At 40.9% G+C, this 27,322-nt stretch overlaps 1 protein-coding gene across 2 annotated transcripts in view; it reads right to left on the bottom strand.

Moving 5' to 3' along the window:
• The window catches only part of LOC128360191 (cell adhesion molecule DSCAML1), a 90,909-nt gene that overhangs the window by 4,654 nt on the left and 58,933 nt on the right, over positions 1-27,322 (bottom strand). For both annotated transcript variants that reach the window (XM_053320562.1, XM_053320561.1), the window contains exons 7-25: positions 26,653-26,952; positions 23,823-23,965; positions 23,069-23,198; positions 20,969-21,247; positions 20,242-20,370; positions 19,879-20,058; positions 18,137-18,342; positions 17,338-17,434; positions 17,043-17,171; positions 16,515-16,682; positions 16,161-16,231; positions 15,781-16,021; positions 11,478-11,624; positions 11,216-11,371; positions 8,402-8,541; positions 5,240-5,393; positions 2,610-2,727; positions 2,140-2,303; positions 1,063-1,161 (exon numbers count right to left, since the gene is read on the bottom strand). In XM_053320562.1, coding sequence (XP_053176537.1) covers positions 1,063-1,161; positions 2,140-2,303; positions 2,610-2,727; positions 5,240-5,393; positions 8,402-8,541; positions 11,216-11,371; positions 11,478-11,624; positions 15,781-16,021; positions 16,161-16,231; positions 16,515-16,682; positions 17,043-17,171; positions 17,338-17,434; positions 18,137-18,342; positions 19,879-20,058; positions 20,242-20,370; positions 20,969-21,247; positions 23,069-23,198; positions 23,823-23,965; positions 26,653-26,952 — 3,051 coding nt within the window. The remainder of the gene's footprint in view (positions 1-1,062; positions 1,162-2,139; positions 2,304-2,609; positions 2,728-5,239; positions 5,394-8,401; positions 8,542-11,215; positions 11,372-11,477; positions 11,625-15,780; positions 16,022-16,160; positions 16,232-16,514; positions 16,683-17,042; positions 17,172-17,337; positions 17,435-18,136; positions 18,343-19,878; positions 20,059-20,241; positions 20,371-20,968; positions 21,248-23,068; positions 23,199-23,822; positions 23,966-26,652; positions 26,953-27,322) is intronic.

Consider the following 27,322-nt stretch of genomic DNA (forward strand, 5'->3'; position numbering starts at 1 on the left):
TTTTTTAATTGCAGAAGCTGTAAAAAAGGCTTAAAATCAGCCGAGTTTTTCTTGAACGTGCCATTGTTTTTCATCTGAAAAGGAAGCTGCGGATGCCACTGCAGTAGTAATGCAAAATAGATGGTTGATGGGGAACTTCAGCTGTGCCTACTGCTGACACTGTACAGATGGTTTCACTGACAGACAGGCACTTTAGTTTAAATACAAGATATACGGATAAACTTCATGTATGTATTAGACACTGGATGATATATCCAAATACTAAGTTATGGTGATTCATGCCAATGAAACGTTTTCAAATAACACACTGTGTGTCTCAAATATTTTACTGCTTCCGTCTTCATGCTTGTAATGCACGCACATTCATGTCCTCCTGGCAGTAGGCTGACTCACAGAAAAACACAAAAATACTACATTGCTATAGCTTTAAATTATATTGGATGTAAGAGGTTAAAAGAGTTGTTTTTGAATGTGGCGATGAAAACTTCTTTGGAGGTTTTAACAGCATGATCTACTGCAATTGACATATATGGACAAACCAAGTCTTTCTGGACCCAGGTCTGTCTTCACTGCTTTGCCTTATACTTGATAGTCTGACATAGGTATTAAGAACAGCAAAGAGACAGGATATGGTTCAAACAGATGATCCTGCAACAACCCCCATGCTGACAAACAGCCTGAACAAAGGTGTACACAGCATGCCAATCTTCCCACAGAAATCACCAACAATCAGATAATCAAATAGACACATAGTTAACAGGGAAACAAAAACCAGGACGTCAATCAATAAACTAATAGATGAACACCAACACTGTGCCAGATAAAAGAGAAAAAAAAGGGGACATCCTAGAGTGGGTTACAGTGAGGAAATTTTGTCACAGCCATGTTACGTAACAGAAATTTCTTCTATATACAACATATCATAACATGATATACAAAGTTTCCATATAGTGTAATCTTTAGACACATTGACTGGCAGACTATAGAGACTTCACATAGAAGAACAAGAAGACAGAGATGTGGATATGCAGAAAGATAACATTGTTGTGCAGGGCCAAGTACCTCTGATAGAGCTGCCTCCGTTGTCTCCTGGTATCCAGGCTAGAGTGATGGAGGAGGTGGAGGTGGTGGAGACAGTAAGACGAGGCTGGTCTGGAGGGACTGAGAAGGGCAGACGCACAGAATTAACCACTCAGTATTACTTGTTTATTTTCTAAAAGCTATAGTTCATTTCGGAGAAATAGTAAACAGTACTGTGTAAAAAGTCACCACCATTATACTCACAGAAATTACAGGAATATGTACACAAAATCTAACATTAATTTTTAAATATTATTATTAATTAAGGTTCCATTCATTTACCGTAGGTTTAAGAGAGCCAGGTTCCTGCTATTGCTCAAGTGAGGTCACACTAAATACTTGCTACTTTAACCAATAGAAGATTTTTTCTTTTCTATTTTTTTCTGTTTTTTAATACTGCATATACACTTCCTGTATTTTCTGGTTGTATTCTAATTAAGAGACTGAACAATAATTATATATGGTCATTATAGCTGAAACAACAGTTCTAATGGTGGCCTAAGACTTTTGCACAGTACTGTATATCTGCGGACTATAAGCAAAGTGATGAGCGACTTTGAGGTGTGTAAGCTGAAAAACATGATGTGGAAATGTCAGATTTTTAACTGAAGTTGACAAATTTTCCTGCTATTTACAGATAATAGAGGCCGAAGACACACACCTCTCTGACAAATCTTAGGCCACCATTAGATTTGTTGTTTTAGCAAATGCTATAATGACCATATATAATTATTTCTCAGTCTCTTAATTAGAATACAACCAAAATACAGGAAATGTGTATGCAGTATTAAAAAACAGAAAAGAAAAAAGCTTTTATAGGCTAAAGTGTGTAAGTATTCAGACCTCTCCTTACACTTGAGCAATAGCAAGAACCTGGCTCTCTTAAACCTAAATGGAATGGAGCCTCAATTAATAACAACATTTAATAATTCATGTTAAATTGTGTGCACATATTTTCTGTGTCTTCTGTTTGCATGATGGTGGTGGCTTAAGACTTTTGCATAGTACTCTACATGGTGTGAATGTAAGAAGCATCTTGTGTAACAAAATTGTTCCTACCTTGTACCAAAAGGTTGACTATGATAGTGTCAAAGCCTAGCGTGTTGGTGGCTGTGCAGGTGTAGTAACCAGAATCTTCAGCTTTGACAGAGCGCAGCACCAGCGTGCCATTTGCAAGAATGAGACGCTGTCCGTCAAGAGACACTGGGATGGCTGTGTCCTCACTAACAGAGAAAGAGAGAAAGAATCATGACCTCACAAGACGTCTACTGTAAATTATGAGATATTGACTATTTATATTCAGCAACAGGCTGAATAAAAATAGTTCAGGTGGGCATTTTGTGTTGCTCCTGTTAAAGAGTGGGTTCAGAGCTGTAACATTATTATTAATCCAATGTAGCAACACATAGCCTTTGTAAACATTAAACTACTTTTAGTTTACAAAGAAAACAATTTGAAATCCACTCTTAATATTACAGACACATACAGGTTTACATAATATTTTTACTCTATTCCATTTAGATTCTCACCTGTCTTTGGTCCATTTTATGGTAGGTGTTGGTTCTCCTACTGAGCTACAGGGCAGTCGCACCTCCTTCATCCAGGGAGTAGTCACTGTACCCCCAAATGATAGGATCTTAGCTGGGGCTGATGGAAGATGGACAGAGAAATGTAAAAATTACAGGTGTATGGAGACAGAGAAGTTGAGTAAAAATCCATTAGCAGTATTCAAACTGACACTTGAACAAACACAAAAGGCCTAATTAATATCTACCAATCATTAATGGGGACCCATTATTCTCATTTCCAGCTCTATATTTTTAATCCGGGCTTCCATTAGAGTAGCTCAGTTAAAAAAAACTCCTTATTTATCTTATACTGGCTCTTTATGCAGCCCCTCAGTGCAGCCTCTGTCTGTTGACAGGCAGTCTTAGCTCCAGTCTCTTTAACGTCCCCCTCTAGAGGAGCCCACTCAGTTCAGACTGGAAAGCTATCCAGAAGCCTGGTGAGGGGCAGCTGTATCATAGTTGGGTTAAGTTACTGGGGATGCAAACCCAACATTTCCTGCTTTACTGCTTTAAATTGAAAACTTTTAAATGACTAAATAACAGGACAGCTTTATTGTTTAATTGTTTAAGAATTTAAAGGATATGAAACATGTTCCTCACTGAATTGGCAGAATGTCATAGTCAGCACTAAAAAGCTTAAAGCCTTGTGAAGAATAGTACAAGCAGGAACAGCCACAGTGATTATGTTTGCTGAAGAGCTGAAGATGACCAGCACACCTCCAACAGCGTGCTAGTGTGACTCAGTGTGACTACCCCCAAAACAATGAAAAAACACAACATAATATTATGAAGCGGAGCAGTGAACTTGCATGCTATGAATACCATATAAAGTAATCTGTCATAAACTGACCTGGAAACCGAACATTCAGAGCATTCTGAAGCCTGAGCATTTTGCTCAAAAGGATTACTTCTACACATATTAACCTCATTATTTGACACTTTGGCCATGTATAATATGAACAGTGATACTAACATTATACTGAAAATAAGAAAAAGCATAGTAGGCCCCTTTAATCTTGCCATTGTCAAATAAACAATTTTCAAACCCAATAAACAAATGCTTTGGAGATGTAAGAATGTCCTGAATCAATACAGAAATGTGATGACTGATATGCGATGCATACAGTGATTTGCTTTCTGTTCAGGATTCTTTCAATAAACAGGATTTACTATAAGGAAATGTGCGATTAGTTTTCTGTGATTCACAGATAGTGGAGAAGAAATCTGTGTTAAATGTGATGTGATGTGAAGTATTGAGTGGAGCAGCCTGGAGGACACTGCCTTTTACAGCACCCAGCCATGCAAGCACACACACACACACACACACACACACACACACACACACACACACACACACACAATATCGCTAGCAAACCTTTGCACTCAGCAGTCAAAGGAACGAATAGATAAGGAAAAGGATAACACAGCGGAAAGTGCACTCTATTCATTCGTACTCCCTTATTCTTCCTGTCTTTTAATCCAGAGCCTATTGATTTAACTGCCCTCTTCATTTTCTTAAACACTCTGCCTCACTATTGTCTTGTGTATTAGTTAAGTCTGCTCCTGTCGTATGATTTTCCCGACTCCTTTTTTCCTCCCTTTTGCTCCCCCGCTTATCCCTTCCCTGCTTCAGGGCAGTTTATCTTGTGCCCTTTGAACTCTGAAATCAATTGCACACCTTGCTGTGTTGTGCAGAATCAAAACAGGCAGTAACACAGAAATAGAAAGACGGTTGGAAAAATATGCAAAGATGGGAATTATAGACTAAGTGACAGTACATTTCTAGATACCATGGATACGTTGAATCTTTACGTTTCAATGTTGATTGCATTTTAAGCTTTTCTGAATCATTTAACGCTGTGTTAAATGGCAATTATCAGTTTTATGATGTGAAAATTCTGTGCTGAAGGTCTAGTTAGGTCCATGCACAAAAAACACTTGGTTAGAGGTTAGGAATAGATGGCTTGGGTCAAACTACCCGACTTTGTTGCCCAAAAAAATGACTGCAAATGTCACGATGTCTGGCTAAAAATACACAGTTCTGTCAGTGGAAATTGGAAGCGAGCAGTGCTCTTGAATAGTGGTCTCTGCTGTTTCTATCTAGCTAACCCCACCCATCCTACATCCTAACACTGAACTATATAATTTCCCCTGTGGTAAGTATTGTACAAATGCTGATATGCTGCATAATAAACATATTGAAACATAAAGAATAAACATATCTGTGGTTTGCAGAAATATCCAATGTCAACTTTTCATTCTGGTGACTGGGCTGGATACAGTATATACTGGGCAAAACATCAGTAAGAGGTTTGAAGATGAATACAACAGTATTTTGTCAGTATCACTGTCATACAAGTTTCAAAGAGAGACACAACAAGCAACTAAAGGTTCAAATACATTCACTGATATTTTGTTGCAACAATTGTTATAGATACCCTGTACGCCTAGAAAACTTTTCAACTAAGTTTGTCCCGGTTTTAACCTTGATGTCTTTTGACCTGCAAAATCACAACCCCCTCAGCATCCTACCTCTCTATTGTACAGTATTTCTGTAATCATGAACCTCTGTTTCATATTGTGGGACTCACCCTTGGCTGCTGGCTCCACAGTGACTTTGTCGCTGTAGTTACCCCGGCCTGCAGTGGTGACGGCTGCAGCCCAGATCAGGTACTGCTGCCTGTGGTTAAGGTGGGTGATTCTGTAGAATAGTAGCTCTGGATTGGCTTCATACTCGCTTGGCATCTGAGAAGAGCCAAAAGTGGACAGGAACTTGTTAGTTTGGAAAGAAGTACAGTGGGAGTACCTGTCAAGCAGCTTCACATGTCTTGCAATATTGTATTATACTATAAATGTTATAGAATTCTTTATAGAATTACATTGCAGTACAGAATTTTTCTTTTTGAATCAATTAAAACAATTTTACTCATTTCTGAAGCAGGTCGAATTTTGTAAGACAATAAATTAATTCCTTCTATAACTCATAAAAAAACACATTATAGACATTTTGTGTGCACAACTGGACACATTTTCTACATTTCCAGAAAAGATTGAAAAGAATATACATGAAGAATTTCCATGTTGTGCCACAGTAATAAATGTCCCTATGATATCTCAGGAAATGTGCATTTAACTATATGTGTTGAGCATCACAAAGTAAAATCTGAGTGATGCCAAACACAAGATCATTTTGTCACTTCACCGGAGAGGCGGACGTAATGTGAAGGACTGAGTGAACATCATTATAATGTGAACCAAGCCCTGTATTCTCCCCTCAAATCAGCTCCAGGAAAGGAGAGGAGAATGGGATAGGAGGTACAGAGGTTCTAGGGAAGATTATGATAAAGCAAAACTGTGTGGAAGGATGAAGCTGGAGGGAAGCAAGGATGGGAGGGTTGGATTGGCGGGAGTAAAGCCCGCTCCCTCTCCTCCTCTGTTCTCCTCAGGGAGGGCAAACAGAGATATGAGACAGAGGAAGACAATGGGGGACAGACAAATGAGTCAGTCAGAGATATCATGAACAGTCATACACTAATGAGGCCTATCTACTGCGGGCATCAGCAAGACAGCGAGGAAAGGAGAGGAGAGGAAACACACGACCAAACACAAATGCACAAGTATACTGATTGATACAGCAAAACGCACGCACTCACTTGCACACACATACAGTGACATACATGACCTGAAGGTGGATGTGTAATTGCAGTGTGTTTAACCCAGCCATGTGTCTGCTGTCTAGACATATACGCATCACTGTCCCTTCAACACACACACTCACACAGACAGAAACTCTTTCTTTACTGCCTGCCAGTCACTATTCACCTACCCACCAATTACACCCTTATTCCATCTACTCCTCAGGTATCCTGACACCAAGGTACAAACAGACACACACAAATCTACATGTGCCCCCTCAGCAGCTCTGTTGGTTACTGTGAAGAAAACACAATGGCAAATTTAACACAAACACGTGCACCTAACATTCAATGTCGCCTTCTAAATCACGTGTTTTACTGCATCCACAAGTTTGACACTAACTTACATTTGTGACAGACAGGCGCTCAAGCACTGATGAAATGAAGACTGCAATACAAGTGTCAAATAGTTTGAAGAGCCAGTAAACGCGGCAGACCAGTAAACCTTATGAAGATACTGCAGTGTTGCTGAGCTTTGTCCTAGCCTGCTGGGTCATCTGCAGAATGGTTTATTCTGGGCAAATAGATTCCAGTATTCATGTTGTTTTTCACATTTATGAGCAGGCCGTCATGGAAGAATCCACTGGGCTTTTTATTACTTTCCTGTGTTCCCTGTTCATCATGCATTCCTCTTGTCTCCAGCCTCTCTGTATTTTCCTCTCTGCCTATCCTTTACCCCACTGCGCCATCCTTCCCTTCCTCTCTTGCTATCACTCTTCATCCCTCTCTCTTCATTTCCCTGTCCTTGTCTCCCTACTCTTCTCTACATATCCCTGTCATCTGTTGTCCCACTCCTGGCTTTCTCTCCATCTATCTACCCATACCCCCCTCAGTTTTACATCAATACATCTATCTGCATTTCTTTCTCTGTGTCACACGTCTTCCCTTAATCAATGTTTTCTTCTTCTTCTCACTCCTCTCTGTAAATGTATCTCTATATTCACCAATGCAAGCAGAGGTACGGACAGCTGTATGTATGTATGTATGTATGGATGGATAGATGGATGGATGGATGGGTGGATGGGTAGGGTAGATGTTGGGAGGAAGGGAAGGGGGAGTGACAGAGTGTGTGTTGCTGTAACGGATATTAAAATATTCCTTCAGCATGGAGATAGCGGTGATCCGGGGAACGATAGAGCGAGATAATGAAAAGAGGAACAAAAGTACTCCCCGTGCGGTGTGTCTGACCCCCCCATCCCTCCTTCCTTCTCTCTAGTCGCACTCATTTACATAGTAATCATCCCTAACTCTGCATGGGGCTTCAGAGAGAGAGAGAGAGAGAGAGAGGGAGAGAGGGAGAGAGAGAGAGAGAGAGAGAGAGAGAGAGAGAGAGAGAGAGAGAGACAGACAGATAGATAGATAGATAGAAAGAGAGATTGATTTATGAATGAGGGAGTAAAGACAACAATGTATGTATATTTCTAGATAGGTACATTTGTGTGTGTGTGTGTGTGTGTGTGTGTGTGTGTGTGTGTGTGTGTGTGTGTGTGTAACCAGTATTTATTTCTCGCTTTTGAATTCACACTGTCATAAAAACATGAGTTGCATAAATGCATCCAACTCTATATGCATAGTGATTGTGTGTGTGTGTGTGTGTGTGTGTGTGTGTGTGTGTTTCAATGCCTGTATGTAAGTGTGACTGTGTGTTTGCTGTCGGCTTGTTTTCTGCCCCCGTTGATGAACAGATGAGGTTGTCCTGGCAACGTGATGAGACGCAGATATGCAAATAAGGCTGGAGGGTGAGCTTGCACGCACACACACTGCGGTAGGAGGAGAGCTCATTTCACACACACCTCTTGCTGAGACTGCAGCACTAGACCACACACACACACAGATGCATGCACACACATACACACAAACACAAACGCAAGAACAACATAATCAAATCACTTTATTTTCTTCTTAGCGCAATATAAAATGTTTAACACAAGCTATGTTCTGCATTTAAAAAAAGAATCTCATCCCCTTCATAACCAGCCATGTTTAGATGGTCTTCTTCCACTATTTTCCTCTTGTATTCACTTCCAAACAACTCTCGGCACCCCTCTTGTAACTCACCGGTTGGCCTGACCCGGGGCTGGAGCAGTAGATGGTGTATTTGCGGATGATTCCATTTGGCTTGTGGGGGGGTAACCAGGACACCACAACACTACTGGCGGAGGAGGGCACAGCTTTGATGCCAGCTGGGGGTCCAGGGTCTGAATCATAAATGGGAGTAAAGAGAGGAATAGAGGGCAGAGCATTTATTTTTCTCTATATGTTCAGCAAACCAGACTAACAATTTTAAGGGTACACTCCAATTTTCAGAGGGACTTGTCCTTTTATTAGTGGTGTTACCTGAAAAAACACCCATGTGCATCCATGAGACTGCTGGTTCAATTGTTGTTACTTGATACTTAAGCCTACAGTAATTACTGTAATCTAAATTGGGTTCATTATTTTATCTCACATTTTTAAGTTACATTTTGTTGCTTAGTTGTTAAGTTAAACAACAGAAATAAACATAAGACAACAAAACAGTAAGAGAATACAAGATGGAAGTACAGTATGACTTCATATGCTACAACAGATTGAGCAGGTTGTCAATATGATTTCCTCACAGTTGTTATCTTGTGTCTTTGTTGGCATTCTTATTCCTCTATGATTTTTTTTTAACGTCATACAATATCCTCTTTATTGTTTTTTTTCCTTTGTTTATTGTGCAATATGAGTGATTGGTCACTCATATTGCACGATAAACAAATAAACACATACGACACATATGACAGCACAAGAGGGAAAACTAGATTCAAACAAACTGAAATAAAAGAAAAAAAAGAAAAACAGCAACATTAATAACAATAAACAACAACGACAAACAAACAAACAAAAAGCATTAGGTTTGGCTTCGAATTTCTTATAGTTGTACACGTGTGTAGATACTGTAGGTGTGTGTGTGGGTGGGTGGGCAGGTTTTCTGTGTGAAAGATATAGAGGGGAGGGAGGGCAAAAGGGGGGGGACAGTATTAACCAAAGGAAGAAAGAAACAGAAAAAGAAGAACTAAAATAACTACAATGCTCTTGGAAAGCATCTCTGGTTGGGCTCTAAAGAGACAGGTCAGGTCAGGACAGCTGGGTCAGGCCAGAATTGTATGTACTTTTATTTGTATTTCCTTTAGTCTTCAATAATAATTAACTGAATGAGTTTTAAACTGTTGGGCTGACAGAAAAAAAGCCATGTGAATGGGTCAGTCTGGGCTTTTGGAAATTATAATGGGCAATTTCCACTATTTTCTAACATGTTATAGACCACACACTTAATGAGAAAGTGATTGACAGATTAATTACTAATGGGAATATTATTTAGTTGCAGCTCTTTTCCTCTGCTGCTTTTCTCCAATACCTTTACCCAACTGTGGTGTCTCTCATATAATTCTCCCATATGGACAAGGCATTGTGCATTACTAATGATTTGATATGCAACTTCTTTGAATAAAATACACATATTCTCTACACTGATTGCAATGAAATCAGCAGACTTATTGCATTTAACTCATACAATATAGATGCTTACTTAAACAAAGAAGGTCTATCTATTGGGGAATCATGATTGTGTATCTATATGTTCTCACGGATAATATGGTCATACAACAAAAGTCATTTTTCAACATTGATGATTATGAAGACCAAGAAGGTTTGAACATACTGTGAGAATCAGACAACATACAGAAATTTAAAGTAAGCATACTGTGGTAAACATTGAAAAAACACAGAGACCAAATGCATTGGCCCCAACATCCATGGGGGCTATTGGAAAGGGTCTAAAAAACAACTGAATCTCTGACTTCCTTGATTTTATCCTACTGTCTACTGTCTTTGCATGTCTAAAAGACTGAGGCAGAAAAAGCCTGGCTGAGAATTGGATGTTAGCGCAATTCCACTACAAACACTTTTCCATATGCTGCAGACAGAACTGGGCAAAAGGAAGGGTGAGACAGAGAGAGGCAGAGAACATTGAACGTATGTGAAGAGGTTGCCCCTGGACACAGTGTCAACCCGCATCAGGGAGAGAGAGACACTCGGCTTGCCCCTGATAAACACACAGACACACACACACATGCACGCACACATACACTCAAAGAATAACATGATGCACATATATGAAGAGCTATTGTAGTGAGGGCAACTCATAAAATGGAGATATAGCAAGGAAGAGAGAATAAAGGCCTTTTCTAAAGTGACACTTTTAGAATCTCTGCTCCCCACTCTCTCTTTTGCTCTCCGACTTTCCCTTATTTTCTCCATCTCCAGACGCCTGCCTCCTCTGCTTGGCCCCAGGGAGCGAGAGGAGAGGCGGATACGGATGTAATCCACAGCCCGCCAGTGTAAGCACAAAATTAATTCTCTCTAAGCCACAAAGAATTAATCCCTCTCCTTGTGCCGGGTGCTGCGCTAGACTTGCACACAAACAATAGCGCATGTACACACACATGCACCCGTACGTGCACACTGAAGCTCACATGTACACATGCAAACACACATTCAACCCCCCCCACACGCCCCTCCAACACATCCACATATTCACACGCACAGATCCACACCCTTAGGCTCCTTAACCACACACACACACACACTTTTTGGCTTCTTAATTCTCATTAGCACTGGTAATGGCACATCAGAGCACAAAGAGGTTTTAATCAGCAACCTCAGCCTTACAAAGACCCCCTCTACCCCCCCTGGCACTATGCCTCCCACACTGAAGCCTAAACTAAGAACAAAAACCCTTAGACCTGCCCTCAAGATGTGGTCAAATCAAATTACACATTATTATAGGTCAGTACATTATTTTGTTTATCTGTGTGGAAAGATTAAAATATGCAAATGTGGACTCACAGTCTTCGCGGGTCTGGATATAAAGGACATTGCTCCGGACTCCATCACCAGCCTGGGTGTAGGCCAGCACCTGGATGCTGTAGTTGGTAAACTTCTCCAGGCCTCTGAGCTCCACTTGCTCCTTGGTAGTGGTGATATTTTGCATTTCACCCCACTCTGAGAAACACAAGGACAGAGAGATGTTCAGACCACGTACTGTGTAGTCACAGTACATAGGTCACAATTCAGGTTGGAGCTGAGATGACAGAAACAATCAACACACCTCCATCTGGAAAGACAGCCCAAAACACGACACGGTATCCCTTCAAGACACCATGCAGTGTCATCCTGGGAGGTTCAGCCCATGTGATTACGGCCTCGTCAGATGTTACAGAAATGGCTCGCACGTTCTGAGGGGGCTGGCTGGGCACTGGAGATGGTGGAAAAAGAAAAGGTCAGATAAGAAATCTAAACCATGTATCTTCAGTTATCTAACAAAATACATTTCACAGTTTAATTCAATAGAAAATGGCTGTTCATTACAGAGTGAAAAACAATCCCAACCTTCTGAGGACTGAGTTAAATAATAGAAAGATGAACTGGAAAGAAAATCAGTCAGTCTTTAACCCCTTAACAACCAATTTCCTTTGATTTCCTCTCCAAAACCCAAAGCTTCAAGGTTGAAAAAATCGCCTTCAATGCCAGACGATATCATATATATCACACGTATTCTGTGTGAGCTTGTTCCAAATCTTTATTGAAGTTATATGATGGAGATATTCAAACCCAAAGACTGCTGTTTTTTCTGCTGCACCATCTCGCCATTCACCTCATTTTATACACATTTTCTTCAACTTTACATGATGAGTTCGGACGTATCATCTATAAAAATTTGGGGATCTCCACAAACGTTTTCACTAAAGTTTTGTGGGTATGAAAAAAGTTAAGCTGCACAGCATTAGTGTGTAATGTCCATCACATGGCCAGTTTTGTGTAATAAATTAATAATTTCAAAATATGTAGATTTTTGCACGTCAACGCAAAGACTGTTAATGTCTACTGAAAAATGAGAACCTTCTTGGCCAGTTCATTAAATAAATAGATAAACCTAAACCCTAAATGGCATTTCCATATCAAACCTGTTGTGAGTAAACAGGCTAGCGATAGATAAAAAAAAGCCTGTGACATGTGTCCAGCCTGATGTATAGGACCATCTCTACAACCACCTTCTCTCTCTCTCTTGTACAAGCGTCCCTCTGTTCTCACCAGTCCAGGTGTCTCTTCTATTGGCTACCACTGACCATTAGTCTTTCAGGCTTTGAATAACGCACACTGTTGATGATGAACAGAAGTCAACTTGTGCAAGAGGGAGGGGCAGGAAGAGAGGAAGAGAGCTGACTGAAAGACAGAGAGCAATGAAAGAGAGAGATTGGGCCAAGTCCACCAGGGAATTTCTCTGCAGCTGGTGAAAGGAGAGGAGGTGGGGAGGAGGATGGAGGAAGGGAGGGAAGGGAGAAAGGCGGATTAGAAAAGTGAAACAGGGTTTTGCATGAATAAACCTTTGGGCTCTGAGTCTAAATAATTAGAAGGCAACAAAACATAGCACAGTTCCTCTATTCCCAGTCACACCTTTTTGACAAGAGCAGAGTTGAAAGAGGATATCAGCAGTATGCTTGTAACAGAAGAAAAGGTGCAAGTGCCTCAAAATTGTTGGCATTGGGGCTATGTGAGGCTGAACAGATGAAGGAAGGGGGTAAATATAAAAGGTAAAGGCCAGAGTAAAATGAATCAGAGATAAGTTGCTGATGTATTGAAGAACCTAACATTATTAAGTCCAGGAGTTTACAGGGGGGAAAAAACAATGGTGAACACAGGAACATAATGAAAGGCAGATTTGGACTGGGGCTACAGGGAGGAGGAGATGGGGGTGAGGGGCAGAGGAAGAAGGGAGGAAGGGAGGAAGAGAGTTAAAAGCAAGGGGAGCAAGGGAAGGGCAGAAAAAAGATGAAAAGAGGGAGCAGAGAGACAATGCGCTCAGCTGTGGATAATTACAGCAGGAAGCTAGCAGAGGGAGAGAGAGAGAGAGACAGACAGAGAGACAAGCTAATTATAATTATTTTTAGTATGCTTGTTGTTATCACTATTATCATAATGGCCATCAATATCACTGTCGCCACGGTGACAGCCACAGGGAAGAGCTGGAGGGCTCTGTCTGCTCTGGACCAATGGGGCTCAGCCAACTGTTCATAGGGTGGACAAGTATGTATGTGACGTGTGTGTGTGTGTGTTTGTGTATGTGTATGTGTGTGTGTGTGTGTGTTTGTATTTGTTTGTATGAGGAGAAAAAGTCAGCCAATGATGACGTATGAGAGAGATTGTGCTTTTCCATGTACATTGGATGATAGGTTTTTACACTGCAACCCAGTACCAAAAAATAGAGATAACCTAAAAGGAAAAATACAGGAAGTAAAGATGACATGGTTTTCTCCAGTCGCTTATTGGCCAAAGGTCTAGCTTACAACATATTGCTTTACAGAAATACATAAAAAGAAAAGATGAATGGCTGAGTAATGTATAGCCTTATCTACAAACAAACAAGTGAAGTCCATTGGTCCTGGTCCGCTGTCCTATAGCTTAACAGAAATATTGGATATTTGGCAATCACTTATGTTAACATCTCTTTTTTATTATGTAAAAATAAAATACTATACTCATATTTTCTCCATTTTGCTACTACTGTATTTAGCTGAATGAAAAACATTGATTATCCACCATTTTATATCTTTTTTTGCAGGCTTCTAGCCAGCTGAAGTTTAAAAAAAATCAAAACATTGTTGAAGCTTCAGGTGTCAAAACAGTTGAAGCTGTCAACACACGAAATGAAACTCTTCACATTTTGTTGTTTGTGCACAACAGAAAAAACATTTCTAATTTCTTACCATTTGCACATTAAGACACAATGCTAAGTAGAATTGTCTACAATTTGAACAATAACTGGTTCTGGTTGTATATATCTCTCTCACTAAAATACATTTTGTTTCCTCTCAATTAAAGAGTCATCACACGCAGAATAATTGTCAAAATCTGCTAAGCCTGTTTCATAAATAGCTTTGACAGGGAGGGGTCGTTAAGTCTGCTAAGTTAATACATTTGTTGTCAGGTGACACTCTAACTTCATTTACGAATGGAGAGTTTCCCGCATCTTACATCAACTAACGCCACATGCCGTCCAGTTAGCTTACAGGTGTACATCACGAGTACAGAGGGCAACAGAGGTAACACCATTGGCTAGCATGGAGGAGCCTGCTTAGATGAACATTTGGACAGGGGCAACAGAGGTGTAAAGTATATGATGAAGGACCACAAAATCAAATGTGTTTGCTTGCTGCAAAGGATGGTCGATGAGAATCTGTGGCCATACAGAGGAGCGACAGGATGTTTTGTCATTCTCAGCACTGCAACCTTTTTTTTTACCATACCACTGCATATAGTAGGCCTATGTTGTGTTACAATTTTCATTTTTTTCAGTTTATTGTGCTGTGCTGTGAATATTGCAGGAAGGTAAAATAGTTTTCCCTCACATTACATGCAAATCTAAGTGCTCCTTTGCTTTACAAAGTGGAATGTGAAATCTTGTAATCTTGAAATCAGCGACTTAAGCGTATTCACTTTGATACACAATAGCAGTCAGTTAGCTTCAGAAAAACAGGGTAGTATAGGAGGCATTCAGTGTCAGTGAAAACATGTAGGACGAGGCTGTGTGGAAATTAGGAGATGAGGAGCACACTTCCTGAGTCCAATGTCATTCTGATGAAACATCTAAACATTTGACCAACTTTGTCAAAGGAAAATGTCATTTTGGTGACAATTACTTATTAATTGACACAATAACTTAATTTTTAAACAATTATTTAAGAATGAAAGGTTGTGGGTGAATTATAGCCTTTTGCAGATGAACTCTAGTGTTTTGCTGTACGTATGAACTGTTTTGGTACATGCAAAATCAGCACTGGGATCTTTAAAATCACTGAAGGGAAGCACATTTTCATATTTGATGTCTATTCAATGTTTGCCATTTTGATCGAAAGGATTTATTTAAACCATTTCATCGACTAATCTTTACAGCACTACAATGTACCTCACTCATTCATTTCAAGTGAAGTTTTTTTTTTTTTTTTATATCCCAGTACCACAAATCAAATCCTTTGTGCAGTGCTGCTGAACTATGTACAGAGTCGATGACACTACGTGTGTTCTTGTTATTTGTAAAAAGAGTTGAATTCCAACAGCCGACATTCATTCGTGTTGAGAGAAAAGAGAGAATGTGGTGATTTTAGGTTACAAAGCATGGTATGATCTGACATGGTTCAGAGAGTGAGACAGCAACACAAAAGTGTAGTAACTGCAAATCAAAGCCAAACCAGACAGGGGGTAATATTTCACAACTGACAGTTACTCCTTCACTATATATAAGGCTGTTTATTGCTGCTGGTCAGTAAAGTAGCCCACATTTTAAGCTCATAATTGTTTTTCATACATGCTGAGGCATACTGTCCTGTACATGTATTGATTATTGTGATCCTTACCATCTTCTAGTGTTGTAGCGTTGATCTCTGAGCTAGAAGGCCCAGTGCCGGCTCTGTTGAAGGCCTGGACAACCACACCATACTGAGCAAACTTCTTCAGGTTGTCCAGTGTGTACACCTCACTGTCTCCTGTGGCCTTCATCTCCACAATGCTGTACTGACCGTTGCTACCCGGACCATTCTCTCTGTAACCGATCTGGTAACCCCGGATCACCCCATTTTGCAACTCCTTCCTGGGAGCCTGGAGGATGAAATTGAGAGAATATAATTCATAGTTGTAAAATACATGGTTATTCAGGCACCTTCAAAAACCTCAGAACAAAAAAGAAAACAACTTTTGAAGAAATAACTGTATAGATGGCAGGTGGTTTTCACATTACCTTCCAGGTGACTCTGATACTCTGAGAGGTTACTGGCTGCAGGATCACCTCCATGGGAGGACCATCAGGCTCTGCAGAGACAGACAGAGGTTGAAAAGGAGGCATTTTGCTAAAAACATTCTGTTGCTTTCATGTTTCCAACGGGTGCCATGACCCTAAAATATTTAGTCTAAAACTCTCAAAAGTGTTTTTCTCAGTTTCATTAAGGTAGGCTTTTTGTCTGTATAAACTGCTTATTCAAGGACAGGCTTTAGTGTCAACACAGCTGCAGTGTCAAGAGCACATGCAACAAGAAATAGTGAAATATTTTCACACATTTGCATTAGTAAAAAGCAGTGCTGTCAAGATACTTACGAGCTTCCTCTGTGCTAATGGTGAGTTCTTTACTGGCCTCGCTCTTGCCTATAGAGTTGTAGGAGTACATGCGGATGCTGTAGACAGAGGCAGGGTGAAGGTCCACTATGTTCGCCTGATTGTTGGTGGGGGAAATATTACGAGTGGCATGCTTCAGCTCCCATGAATCTGACAAGAAAGAAGACAAATATTAGTACACAGCTTTTCATTTTGAGTTATCCAGTTTGCCATCATTTTTCAGGAACACTTTTTATTTATTAGGTATTAGGATGTAGGCTCCTCCTTAGATTTGTGAAAGACCTTCAATATCAAGTCTTATGTTTCCCCTTAATCAAATGAAAAAGTCCAGTGAATTCTTAAAAAAATGTAGCATTGACATTAGTCAGTTTCAAACTTTTCCAAAGTGTTTCAAATAAAGTAATGAAAGATCAAAATCTTCCACATCATTATTTCATCTTTATTTCACTGTCGTGTTCACTTTTCTATCTCTATTTTCTATAAAATCGAGAATATAGTCTTTGTACTTACCTGTCTTGTTCTTATACTCTATATCGTAGGAGGTAATGACACTATTTCCATCAAACCTCTGTGTCCACCGGAGGTTCATACTACGATCTTTCACTTCTCGCACCTCTAGCTCTGGAGGGTCTGGGGGCTCTGAGGATTAAAATGAGAATGAGTGAAGAAGAGGAAGGAAGCAGCATAGTAGAGGTAGCATCAAAAGGAAGACGACTGTGGATGTAAAGAGGGAAGAGCTAATAGTTTTTATCAGTGTGAAGTACAGTAGGTGGTATAGTACATGCATTTGTACAAGAATGGTTACCCTGCACAGTGAGCTGTATAAGGCCTCGTCCTTCTCCGTAAGAGTTGATAGCATGACAGGAGAAGAAGACTGAATCCTCACGCTCTGCTGGCTTTAGCTGTAGGGAGAAAGGTAGAGACAGAAATGTGAGACAGACAAACAATTCAATCTTTGTACAGACACAGTGTGTACAGTACAACTTTCTGATGGAGAAGTGGCATTTTCCAGAGGCACCATGAATTTTTTTCTCTTCTCCCATGTCTATTTGACATTGTTGTGACTCACCATACACTGCCTTTTGGAGAAGAGGTGCAAATCTGACAAATCTAGTGGTACACTGCATTTTTTGGTGTCAAGATTGATGTTAAATCAATCTTAAAAAAGACATCATCATTCCTTGGCATCATATTTTATGCTGCTACATATCCAAACTTGCACGCACCTCTAGATATTCCAGAAATTAATATTAGTTTCCTCTAAGGAGCTGGTACCAAACACAGAGCTGTCAAGGTTTTGAGATTTTTAAGAACCTTCAACAAAACCCTTACACAATGACCGATATAAAAGATTTTTCCTAATCTCAGGCAACAAAAATACAAAAGTGGAGTACCCTCTGTGGATTATACACAGTGCACAAGAATGTGCTTTGCAGTCTGCACTGTGACTCATAAAAGAAGAGAGCAAAAAGAAAAAAGATAACATAAAAAGTGAAAAATAAAAATATTGAAGGCTATGTATTTGTCAGCTGAGCAAGAGTCATAAAGACATTGCTGTCTGATCTCATAAACTCGATGCTCTACAATATATAAGTGTGTCTTACCTTGAGTGTCGACAAAACCTCGTCGGTCTTCTCATTGGGACTGGTGGTAATTGAGTACCGAGGGTTGCGGTCAGGGTCAATGACAGTGTCGCCTCTCTCCCAGCGGATGATGATGGGCCATTCTCCCCTGGCTGTGCAGTTCAGCTCCTTCACGTGACCCTTCTTAGCCATGGTAGTGTTGGGGTGACTGGTGATCATTGCCGGGACTGGAAGGATAGAGGAAATGAAGTGTGAGATGAAGAGAAGGTGAGGACAAATGGGGGAGAAGCAGGAAGAAATGGTGACAGTAAACAGATTGATGCAAGGGATATTAGATGACAAAGGCAGATAAAAGTGGAAGAAGAAGGGGGGGAGAAAAGACAGAGTAAATGGATAATAAGCAGGGTTTAAGTGGAAAGGAAGAAGTGAAAGAGCAGAGAGAGGAAGGGTAGGACAGCTGGCAGTTAAAAAGGTGGAGTTCAGAGTAGCCAAGTTCCATCGCAGTAGAGTAATGAAGAGCTATGGTCAATGAGGTAAAGTCAATAAACCTCCTCTCTCATTCTCCAATAGTTAACATTGGGGTCTAGGTGAATGAAGAGGCAAAAACGATACACTCCACCTTTCTCTATACACAAAATCACTCTCACACTCAATCTTCTTACTAACACACACACCCAAGCACACACAAGATATCGATCTGAGGAGGGTTCTGCTGTTTTGTTTTCATCACTTATTCATCTCGCCCTCCCTCTTTTTCTTTTTTCCTCCCTCTCCGCTGAGCGAAACAGACAGAATTGAGGGAGGCAGAGGAGAGGAACGGTTCAATCAATAACACTAACACCAGAAGGAGAGAGAGAGAGAGAGAGAGAGAGAGAGAGAGAGAGAGAGAGAGAGAGAGAGAGAGAGAGAGAGAGAGAGAGAGAGAGAGAGAGAGAGAGGGTGTTGGTGTTTGGGCTGAGCGGGAGGGTGTTGGGTTGATAGCAGAACATGGTGAAACAAGTAGATGCATTTATGTGAACCTAGTTATATGTGTCTATGTGTGCAAGTGTCAAAAGGTGCAAGAGACTGCACATTAACATCCCTTTTATGAGTACAGCTGCTTTGTAAGGTCAAAGTACTGCATGATCCAAAGTATGCGCTACTTGATGATGACAGCTTATGTGTATGTATGTGTGTGTGTGTGTGTGTGTGTGTGAGTGTGTGTGTGTGTGTGTTCTTGTACATTTTCCCTATGCATTTTCACATTGCATTACAAAGGGTGTTACTGACAGCGAGGGCAGGCTAGAGAGATTGATTGCAGATAATGATTAAGCTCAAAGTGTTTTTGATTGTCTGTAGACAGATCCCAAGAGTCAAAAGATCAATCCCTCAGTTGCTTGCTTTCTCACTACCTATCTTACACACACACACACACACACACACACACACACACACACACACACACACACACACACACACACACACACACACCCTCTCTCTCTTGCTTTCTATTCTTTATTGTTTTGCTCCTACGTCCATGGTCACCTTTGCTCCACCAATTTATCAGTGTGCATATATGTGTGTGTATGTCCATGCCCACATCAGAGCACAGGGAGAGTAGTGCGAGCTGGCTCATTGGTTTGCCATAGTTAGCAAGTCATAGTGCGCATGAAGACTGATAACACAGGAGCACTGGGGTGTTCTTGATGGCCTCACTGCAGTCATCTATACCATGAAAAAACTCATACTTTGCTACATTAGTCTGAGCGAGTTTGTATACTCACTCTTAACAGTGAGAACCATGCTCTTGCTGATGTCTGAGCCAACCCCATTGGAGGCCTGACAGAGGTAGAAGCCACGATCCTCTTCCAGAACATGTCTGATGAGTAGAGAACCGTTATTCATGATTTGGATACGGCCCGTCAGAGGCACAGTGTGGTACTGCTGTGGGTTCCCAATACCCGCTGGAAAAAAAGAGAGATATGAGATACAAATAGTTAGGGTGTAGGACTGTAACTGGCAACACCTGCACTGCAATGGGATTTATTTTGGATACTACAATGAATGAATGAACATGAAAACCGACAGACACAAGCAGACAGACACACTACAGTACAAAGATAAGGAATGAAAGATGGGTCATGTACCTAGTGTACCTTTGGCATGCTTCCACATGACCTTGGGAGGAGGGTATCCATCTACTGAACAATTGAGGATCCCTGCCTTCCCATAGATCCCATCCTGGTTGTTGGGCTGCACCACAAACCGAGGAGGCACTAGAGAAGCACGTTAGTAAAACAGAACAAAATTCATTGTCAGTTCTTCCCCACTTTTTATATGTCATGTTTCCTTTTAGGTCAGTGCACAATATTTCAGTCAAAACATCTACTGTGCTACTAAATTAAAACTTGTCATGCTCTATATTCTTTATAATAAGATGTAATACATCTAGCAGGTAGTTAAAGGGACACTGCTCTTATTTTATATGTCAATGTAATAGTCACACTAGTCAGCCTGGACTTATTAAATACAAAGAAAGTCTGCATTGCAAAATGGGGTATATGGTTTGAAAAATGTGAGTATTTAAGAAGGGGCAAACTAAAAGATACTATTGAGATGCATTATTGCAAGTGTAGGAGCCAATGTTTTTTACACTCCAATAATACTAGGGTCTAAATGTCAAGATATTTCGGCCTCTGCTGCATCAAATTTTGACTGTTACTTTCTAAATCTATATCTTACGAGCCTCTTAACTTTATGGAAGTCCAACAATAAAGTACTGAAGTGCTCTTTTAAAATAACTACCTTCCTTCCTCTTTAAATCCTCTCTCTATTGCTTTGATATTCTTTATCTTCTCTCACCACATTCCTTACCTGTTACAGTGAGCTGCCTCTCAGTGCTTACAGTGGCAGCATCATTGCTGGCGATACACGTGTAGTTGCCGTTGTGTTTGAGTGACACCTTGGATATCTGGAGGGAGCTCATGAACTCCTTTGTGTCGATGGTGATGCCCGAGGAAGGCACAATCTCCTGGCCATCCTTGCGCCACGTAATGCGAATGGGCATGTCTCCAGATGACACCACACAAGCAATGTACATCAATTTACCGATGGAAGTCGGTGGAAAGTCAAATGGCTGGATCAGTGGAGGAACTGAGAGAGGTAGAGAAGGGGTGAGATGCAGATGAAAGAATAAGCAAGAGAGGTGAAGGAAGGAGAGTAACAGAGTGTAGGATGTGTAGAGAAGAAGGAATAGTAAATATAAGTGCATCAGAGACAAAGTGATAGAATGGAAGAATAGTAAAAGAAATAGAACAGGCAGATCAAGTTGAGGAAATATATGATAAAAAGCAGATTGGGAGAGTGGGGAAGAGGAAAAGCAAGGCCAGGCAACAGGGTGAAATAAAGGGTAGATGGAGAGAAGACAGAATAAGGCAAAGAGGGAAAGGAAATAATAAAAAAAAGATAAATGAAAACAGTTTGAGGGTTGTTTAAATGAGCAGGGTGAGAAAGAGGTGAACACAGAGATATGAGGCAGATAAGAATAAGTGAAGGATAGAGTAAAGGGAGTAAGTCAGATGTGAAGACACAGGGAGAATATGGGCAGACACAGATTTGAAGATTCGGGGGCATACAAAGGACATGGAGAGCGAGTGATGTAGAGGGGGAAGAGGGGGAAGAGGTGGAGTGAGAAAGAAGCAGAGAGGGGACACAAAATGGCAGAGTTAGATTTCATTGTTGATATATCAGAATCTGTCATTTTCACCTGAAAATCTGATTGGTAAACTACTCATCCATCTATCTGTTTAATGGTGGATGATCAGAAATGTTATTGCTCGAGTGTGTCATCTAAGCCCAGAGCCCCAAAGCCTCCAAACCATTGCAGACTGGCCTACTAGCCCACTACCCACTCTACAGCCGCCAGTGCCCCCTACCAACCCCTCCACTCCACCCCGCCCTGCCCTGCGAAAGCCAGCCCATAATAGCTGCTCTAATTAGAGCCCCATCCGCAGGGGGAAGAGCAGTGTTGCTATGGAGACCGGTGGAGGTGATGGCGGTGGTTTGGAGTTGGGGATGAGGGGAGGGGGGTAGTGGTGGTGGTGGTGGGGGGGTTACAGCTGAGACATCTGGGGGATTTAATCTGGGCCTCATTAAAATTCATCTAATTAAATCAGAGACATGACGAGCACACATTCATACAAGCACATACCTACACCCACACGCAGCGAGTGCACACACACACACACGTGCGTGCACATGCATGTACGCGCAGAGAAGCACTGTGAAGACCACCGAGCACCACAAATTTCACACATCTGCTAATGTCAAGCCCAAACACACACAACCCACAATCACACTCGACAACTTCCTAAAACAAACATGTCTTGCTATTGCAGCAGAGAGCAGAGCGAAATAACACACAGGGTGACATGCAGAATACATACAGCATACAAACACACACACACACTTTGTCATTCACGCACATACATACATGCGCATGGCATGTGCACACACAAATCTTATACAATAGCACTCCTGCTCAATGTAATTGCTGAGTGGTTGAGAGAACACACTAGGCCACTCCGCCCCTTAATCAGGGGTTATTAGAGGCAATGCATACAGCTTTCTTCTTTCCTCTCCCTCTGTTCTCACACTCTTTTTCTCCAAACCACTTTTACACTCATCGCTCTTACAATCCTTCTCTTCTACATTCATAAATTTTTTCATTGCATTTTCAAAGTTATGAGCCAGTAGATACACCTCGAGTCACATAAATCACAGTTCTGTATTATTTTACTCACAGTATATCCACCTCATTGTGCAAACCCCAGACACACATATTATTATATACTATTTAGACTACATAGCACAAAACTATGTGTGCTATGTATGTTTTTAGAGACATCTATGTGACTGTCAATGGTGGGAAAATAACAATCTGAGACCGTCAAAATGCTGAAACCTGTAACTGACCTTTGACAGTGACATAAACTGTCTGTGTGATGAACAGCTGCGGTTGGATGAGTACGCTGCAGACATAGGCCCCTTCGTCCATCCCCTTCTGAACATCACTGAGCTTCAGAGTCCCGTTCTCATACACCACCTGGACAGACATCAGCAGTGTTACATTCAGAGATGCCAAATTTGAATTTAAATGAGATGATACTGGGATCAAAACATGGCAGACACCCATGTAAATAGGAGTCCCACTGATTTGCTTTGTGCCTTCATTTATATCTGTTTGGGAGGTTCAATCCAGTAAAAATCCTTTCAGCAAAACTAATAAATCAAATCAAAGCAAAATGCAGAGGAGATAATGCAATATCAGTGGCTCACGGGGACTACTGACCTTAGCATCATTGGTCATTACCACCATTTATCTGCCAGTGAAACTCTCTTTTTTCAGTCAAATGCTTGCTTAAGCTTCCATTGCAAAGACACATGAACATCAGTCTATTTCATGTTAATTTCTCATATTTTGAAATATTTTAAGTGCGATCAACTCAATGTAAATGTTTTTGCATAATGTCAATAAAGCTGTAAAATAGGTCCAATGATAATTTGAAAAACAGTTATTTATATGGTCAAAGAATTTCTACATTAGCCTTTAAATCACACTGTATGCACAAGGTGATGACCCTTATAACAAGATGATCCCCAATCTTTTCCAACACCTGTTTTTAAGGGGAAAAAACTTGTCTTTGAGAAAAAATTAAGCAAACTCCACCTGGCGATGGTTGTCAGGCAACAGGAGCCCTTCCTTGTACCAGTTGATTGAATAATAAGGGTACCCAATAACACGGCAGTTTATGAACGTGTTTCTTCCTGCCACTGCAGTAATGTTCTTCATCGGCCGAATCCTCGGTGGACCTGATGGAGAGTGAGGAAGAGAGAGAGAGAGGGGTGGGGAGGTGGGGGGAGAGAAATGGGCAGAGGGAGCATGAGGGACAGAAAGAAGAGATGGGTTGACCAGAGGAAGAAAAGAAGGAAAGCGTAGGAAGAAAAGAAGATCATTAGTTCAAGATGTCAAAAGCAGGTCATGGAATTTTAGGAATAAAACGGGAGGGGGGATAGGGAAGGGAGTTGGGGTGAAGGGAAGGGACAGAAAAGGAAAAAAAGCATGTAGAGGTGTAGGGAGAGAGAAGATAGATTGTCCTGCCTCAATGTTAAAAAGCAGTTTTATTTCTGGAGTATACAATTTAAAATAGAAGTCTTTACAGGGCTGTTTTTCCCCACACAGATGTACCATCCAACTCTTGATCTGTTTACTTCATCCCAAACACATGAAAAGTACCAGCCAAAGGTTTGAACACACTTTCTCATTCAGGTGTGTCAAAACCTTTGACTGGTGCATGTCTTAGGGTCTTTAACTCTACAAAAAAAAAAGTCACTCAGCTGATTATTAAGCTATTTTTTATATGAAGACGAGAAAAAAGAACAAAATAAACCCTATTAGATAACTTTTTTACTTTCAGCGTAAGGTAGTAACAAAAAGTGGGTAAAAATGTTATGGATAGTGCCCATTTATCTGATTTATGTAGTTCCCCCTAGTGTCCCATGGTGTTACTGTTTACAGGTCATATTAGATAAGTGATGGCAATGTCATTTAATGTTACTGACATTTAAACTAAATTTATGAAACTGACTACATGACTAGTCTAAAAAGAGAGCACAGAGAGGAAGAGTGAGTGGGCGACACTTTATTATTTGTACTTTATTTAGGGGCTTTATGTTGACTGAAAGGCAGTACATTTATTTGCATGAGTAAATCCAATAAAACTGTGACATATTTTCATTTTTATTTTTATTTTTATTCCTGCTGACCAACCGTTTCCACCTGGACCAGGGTAAATATGTCCTGGACCAGCAACATTAGTGTTTGGAGCAGAATCCTAATCCTGTCCTCTAATTTAAAAGTCATCAGCTTTAACAACCTAATCATAAATTGTTTGTGTTTATATGTGTGCTGCATGTATGTACTTGTAATTCGCTGTGGGGCTTGGACAGAGTGTAAATTCCATGGTTGCTTATTATTATTATGTATTTATTTGTGTTTTATTTGTATTATATGTGCTGTGACTGGAACAAACTCACTGTGAATAATGCCCAAAAAATACAGGAATATAGCAAATATAAAGCTTGACTTCCTTAATATGTTGGTCATTAGCCATTGCCAAAAGACAACGGACAGAGACTGGAGACTATGGGCACGCAGGCAGACAGACAGACAGACAGACAGACAGACAGACAGAAAATGTGTTTAGCAGTAATGGAAGACACTGGCAGCTATCACTCAATCATCTGTCGCTTCTTTGACCTTCTCACCATTGTTCATCTTGTATCTTCGTTTTTGTCTCTCCTTCCAGCCCTCCTACCCTCACTTCTCTTTCTCTCTCTCTCTCTCTCTCTCCCTCTCTCCTCCCTTTCTCAGCATGTGCTGAGCTTTGAAGTCACAGCTCTGACGAGTCAAAGATGTATTATTCAGTAGCACCATTGCACAGACACACACGCGCACATAGAAAAACAGATACAGTATATACACGTGCGTGTGTGTTCAGCTATGTCTGTGTGGCTGTTGGCCCCCTAACTGAATGGGATAAGTTGAGTGTATCCCATTTCAGTGAGTGGATAAGCATACTAGCGTGTTTCTGCTTTTTCATGTGTGGCTATGCATATATGTGTGAATGTGTGTGTATTTTTGTCAGGTTGTGTTACAATGGGGCTCATTCTCACTCCAGTGATCATTCTGGCATGTCTCCTTAAAGCAGACTCACATGTCACAACTACACATCTCACCAAAGGACAGAGAAAAGAGAGAGAGAGAGGAGGGATGAGAGAGACATGGAGACAGCGATACAGCCCTGTCCATCGGTGTCACTCCTCATCCTTGTCGTCTCAGACAGTGACATCACCAGTGCTGTCACCAGATTTCACCATCACTCCTCCAACAGACACTGGCACTCCGCCACTCCTCTGCTCTCTAGTCCTCTTCTCTCATTTCATCTGCACTCTCTTTTCTTCATCGACGACCATCTGTTTCTTTCTCCTCTAAAGTTTCCTACTCCGTTTATCTCACATTCCCTTGATCTTACTTCCTCAGCCACGCTTTCTACCCATATGTTAAGCCACTATCACTCTATCTTAAAATATTGCCTGCCGCCATACATGTCTATCTGTGTGTGTTTGCCTGTGTATACAGGGATTGTAGATAGGTAGATGAATGAGTGCGTTTGTTTTCTTTGTGTGATCACATGTGTGTTCACACAGCAGTGCTACAGTAACTGAGACAACAAGACCATAAGCTTGAAAGATTAAAAAGAACAAAGAAAAAAAAACAAATGACTGCTGTAGATGATTTAACTTTATGTGTAAATATTGATGGACAGAAAAAATAAAAAATGAAATAAGAGACAAATGAAAATATACATATGAGAAATACATACAGAGATAGAGGTAGAGATATAGAAGGGTACAGGATAGGATATGGGTCAGGGTAGGGGTAGGGGTCAGGCTATGAGAAGCCTCTGTATGACTGATATTGAAAAGTAGACAGGCACCTCTTACGTTTATGCGCGCTTGGTACTCGGCACTACCGGCCGAGTTTCGTGCGGCGCACCGATACACTCCTCCGTCGCGAATCTGTGGACTGCTGACGTTGACGTGGCTCACTGTGCTGCCATCGGAGAGTGTGTACTGGCTGGCTCGGACACGCGACAGGTCTCGGGCCACCGGCTCATCGTCCAGGGTCCAGGTGATGGTCGGGGGAGGCGCTCCTTTGGCGGTGCACATCAGGGAGAATGGTTCACCTGGAACCACGACCCTCTCACTGAAGGAGGCAACGATACGGGGCGTACCATCTGAGAGAGAATATCACGAGAAAACAATTTGTATTGACTGATGGTGATGGATTCAAACCAGTATTATGATGAATGAGAACCTTATTCAACAAGAGACTATATCAGTAAACTTTGCAAACATGAAGAAAGTTCTTTACTGAGATGCATAGAATGACAAAGTAACAATCCATATCAGTAATGAGAAGGAAGCTGCATTAAGCCTCATGCAATATTTCTGTGGTAGAATGTATTTGCACATAAATCAAACAATTACTTAAATGAACACTGACATTAATTGAACATGTTTGTTGTTGTTATTAACTGATTTATTTTTGTTTCTTCATAAGTGTGCATGTGTGAATATCCTGCGTATATGTGAAGCAAAGTCAAA

Source organism: Scomber japonicus, chromosome 6 (genome assembly GCF_027409825.1).
Source record: "Scomber japonicus isolate fScoJap1 chromosome 6, fScoJap1.pri, whole genome shotgun sequence".
NCBI classification, from domain to species: domain Eukaryota; kingdom Metazoa; phylum Chordata; class Actinopteri; order Scombriformes; family Scombridae; genus Scomber; species Scomber japonicus.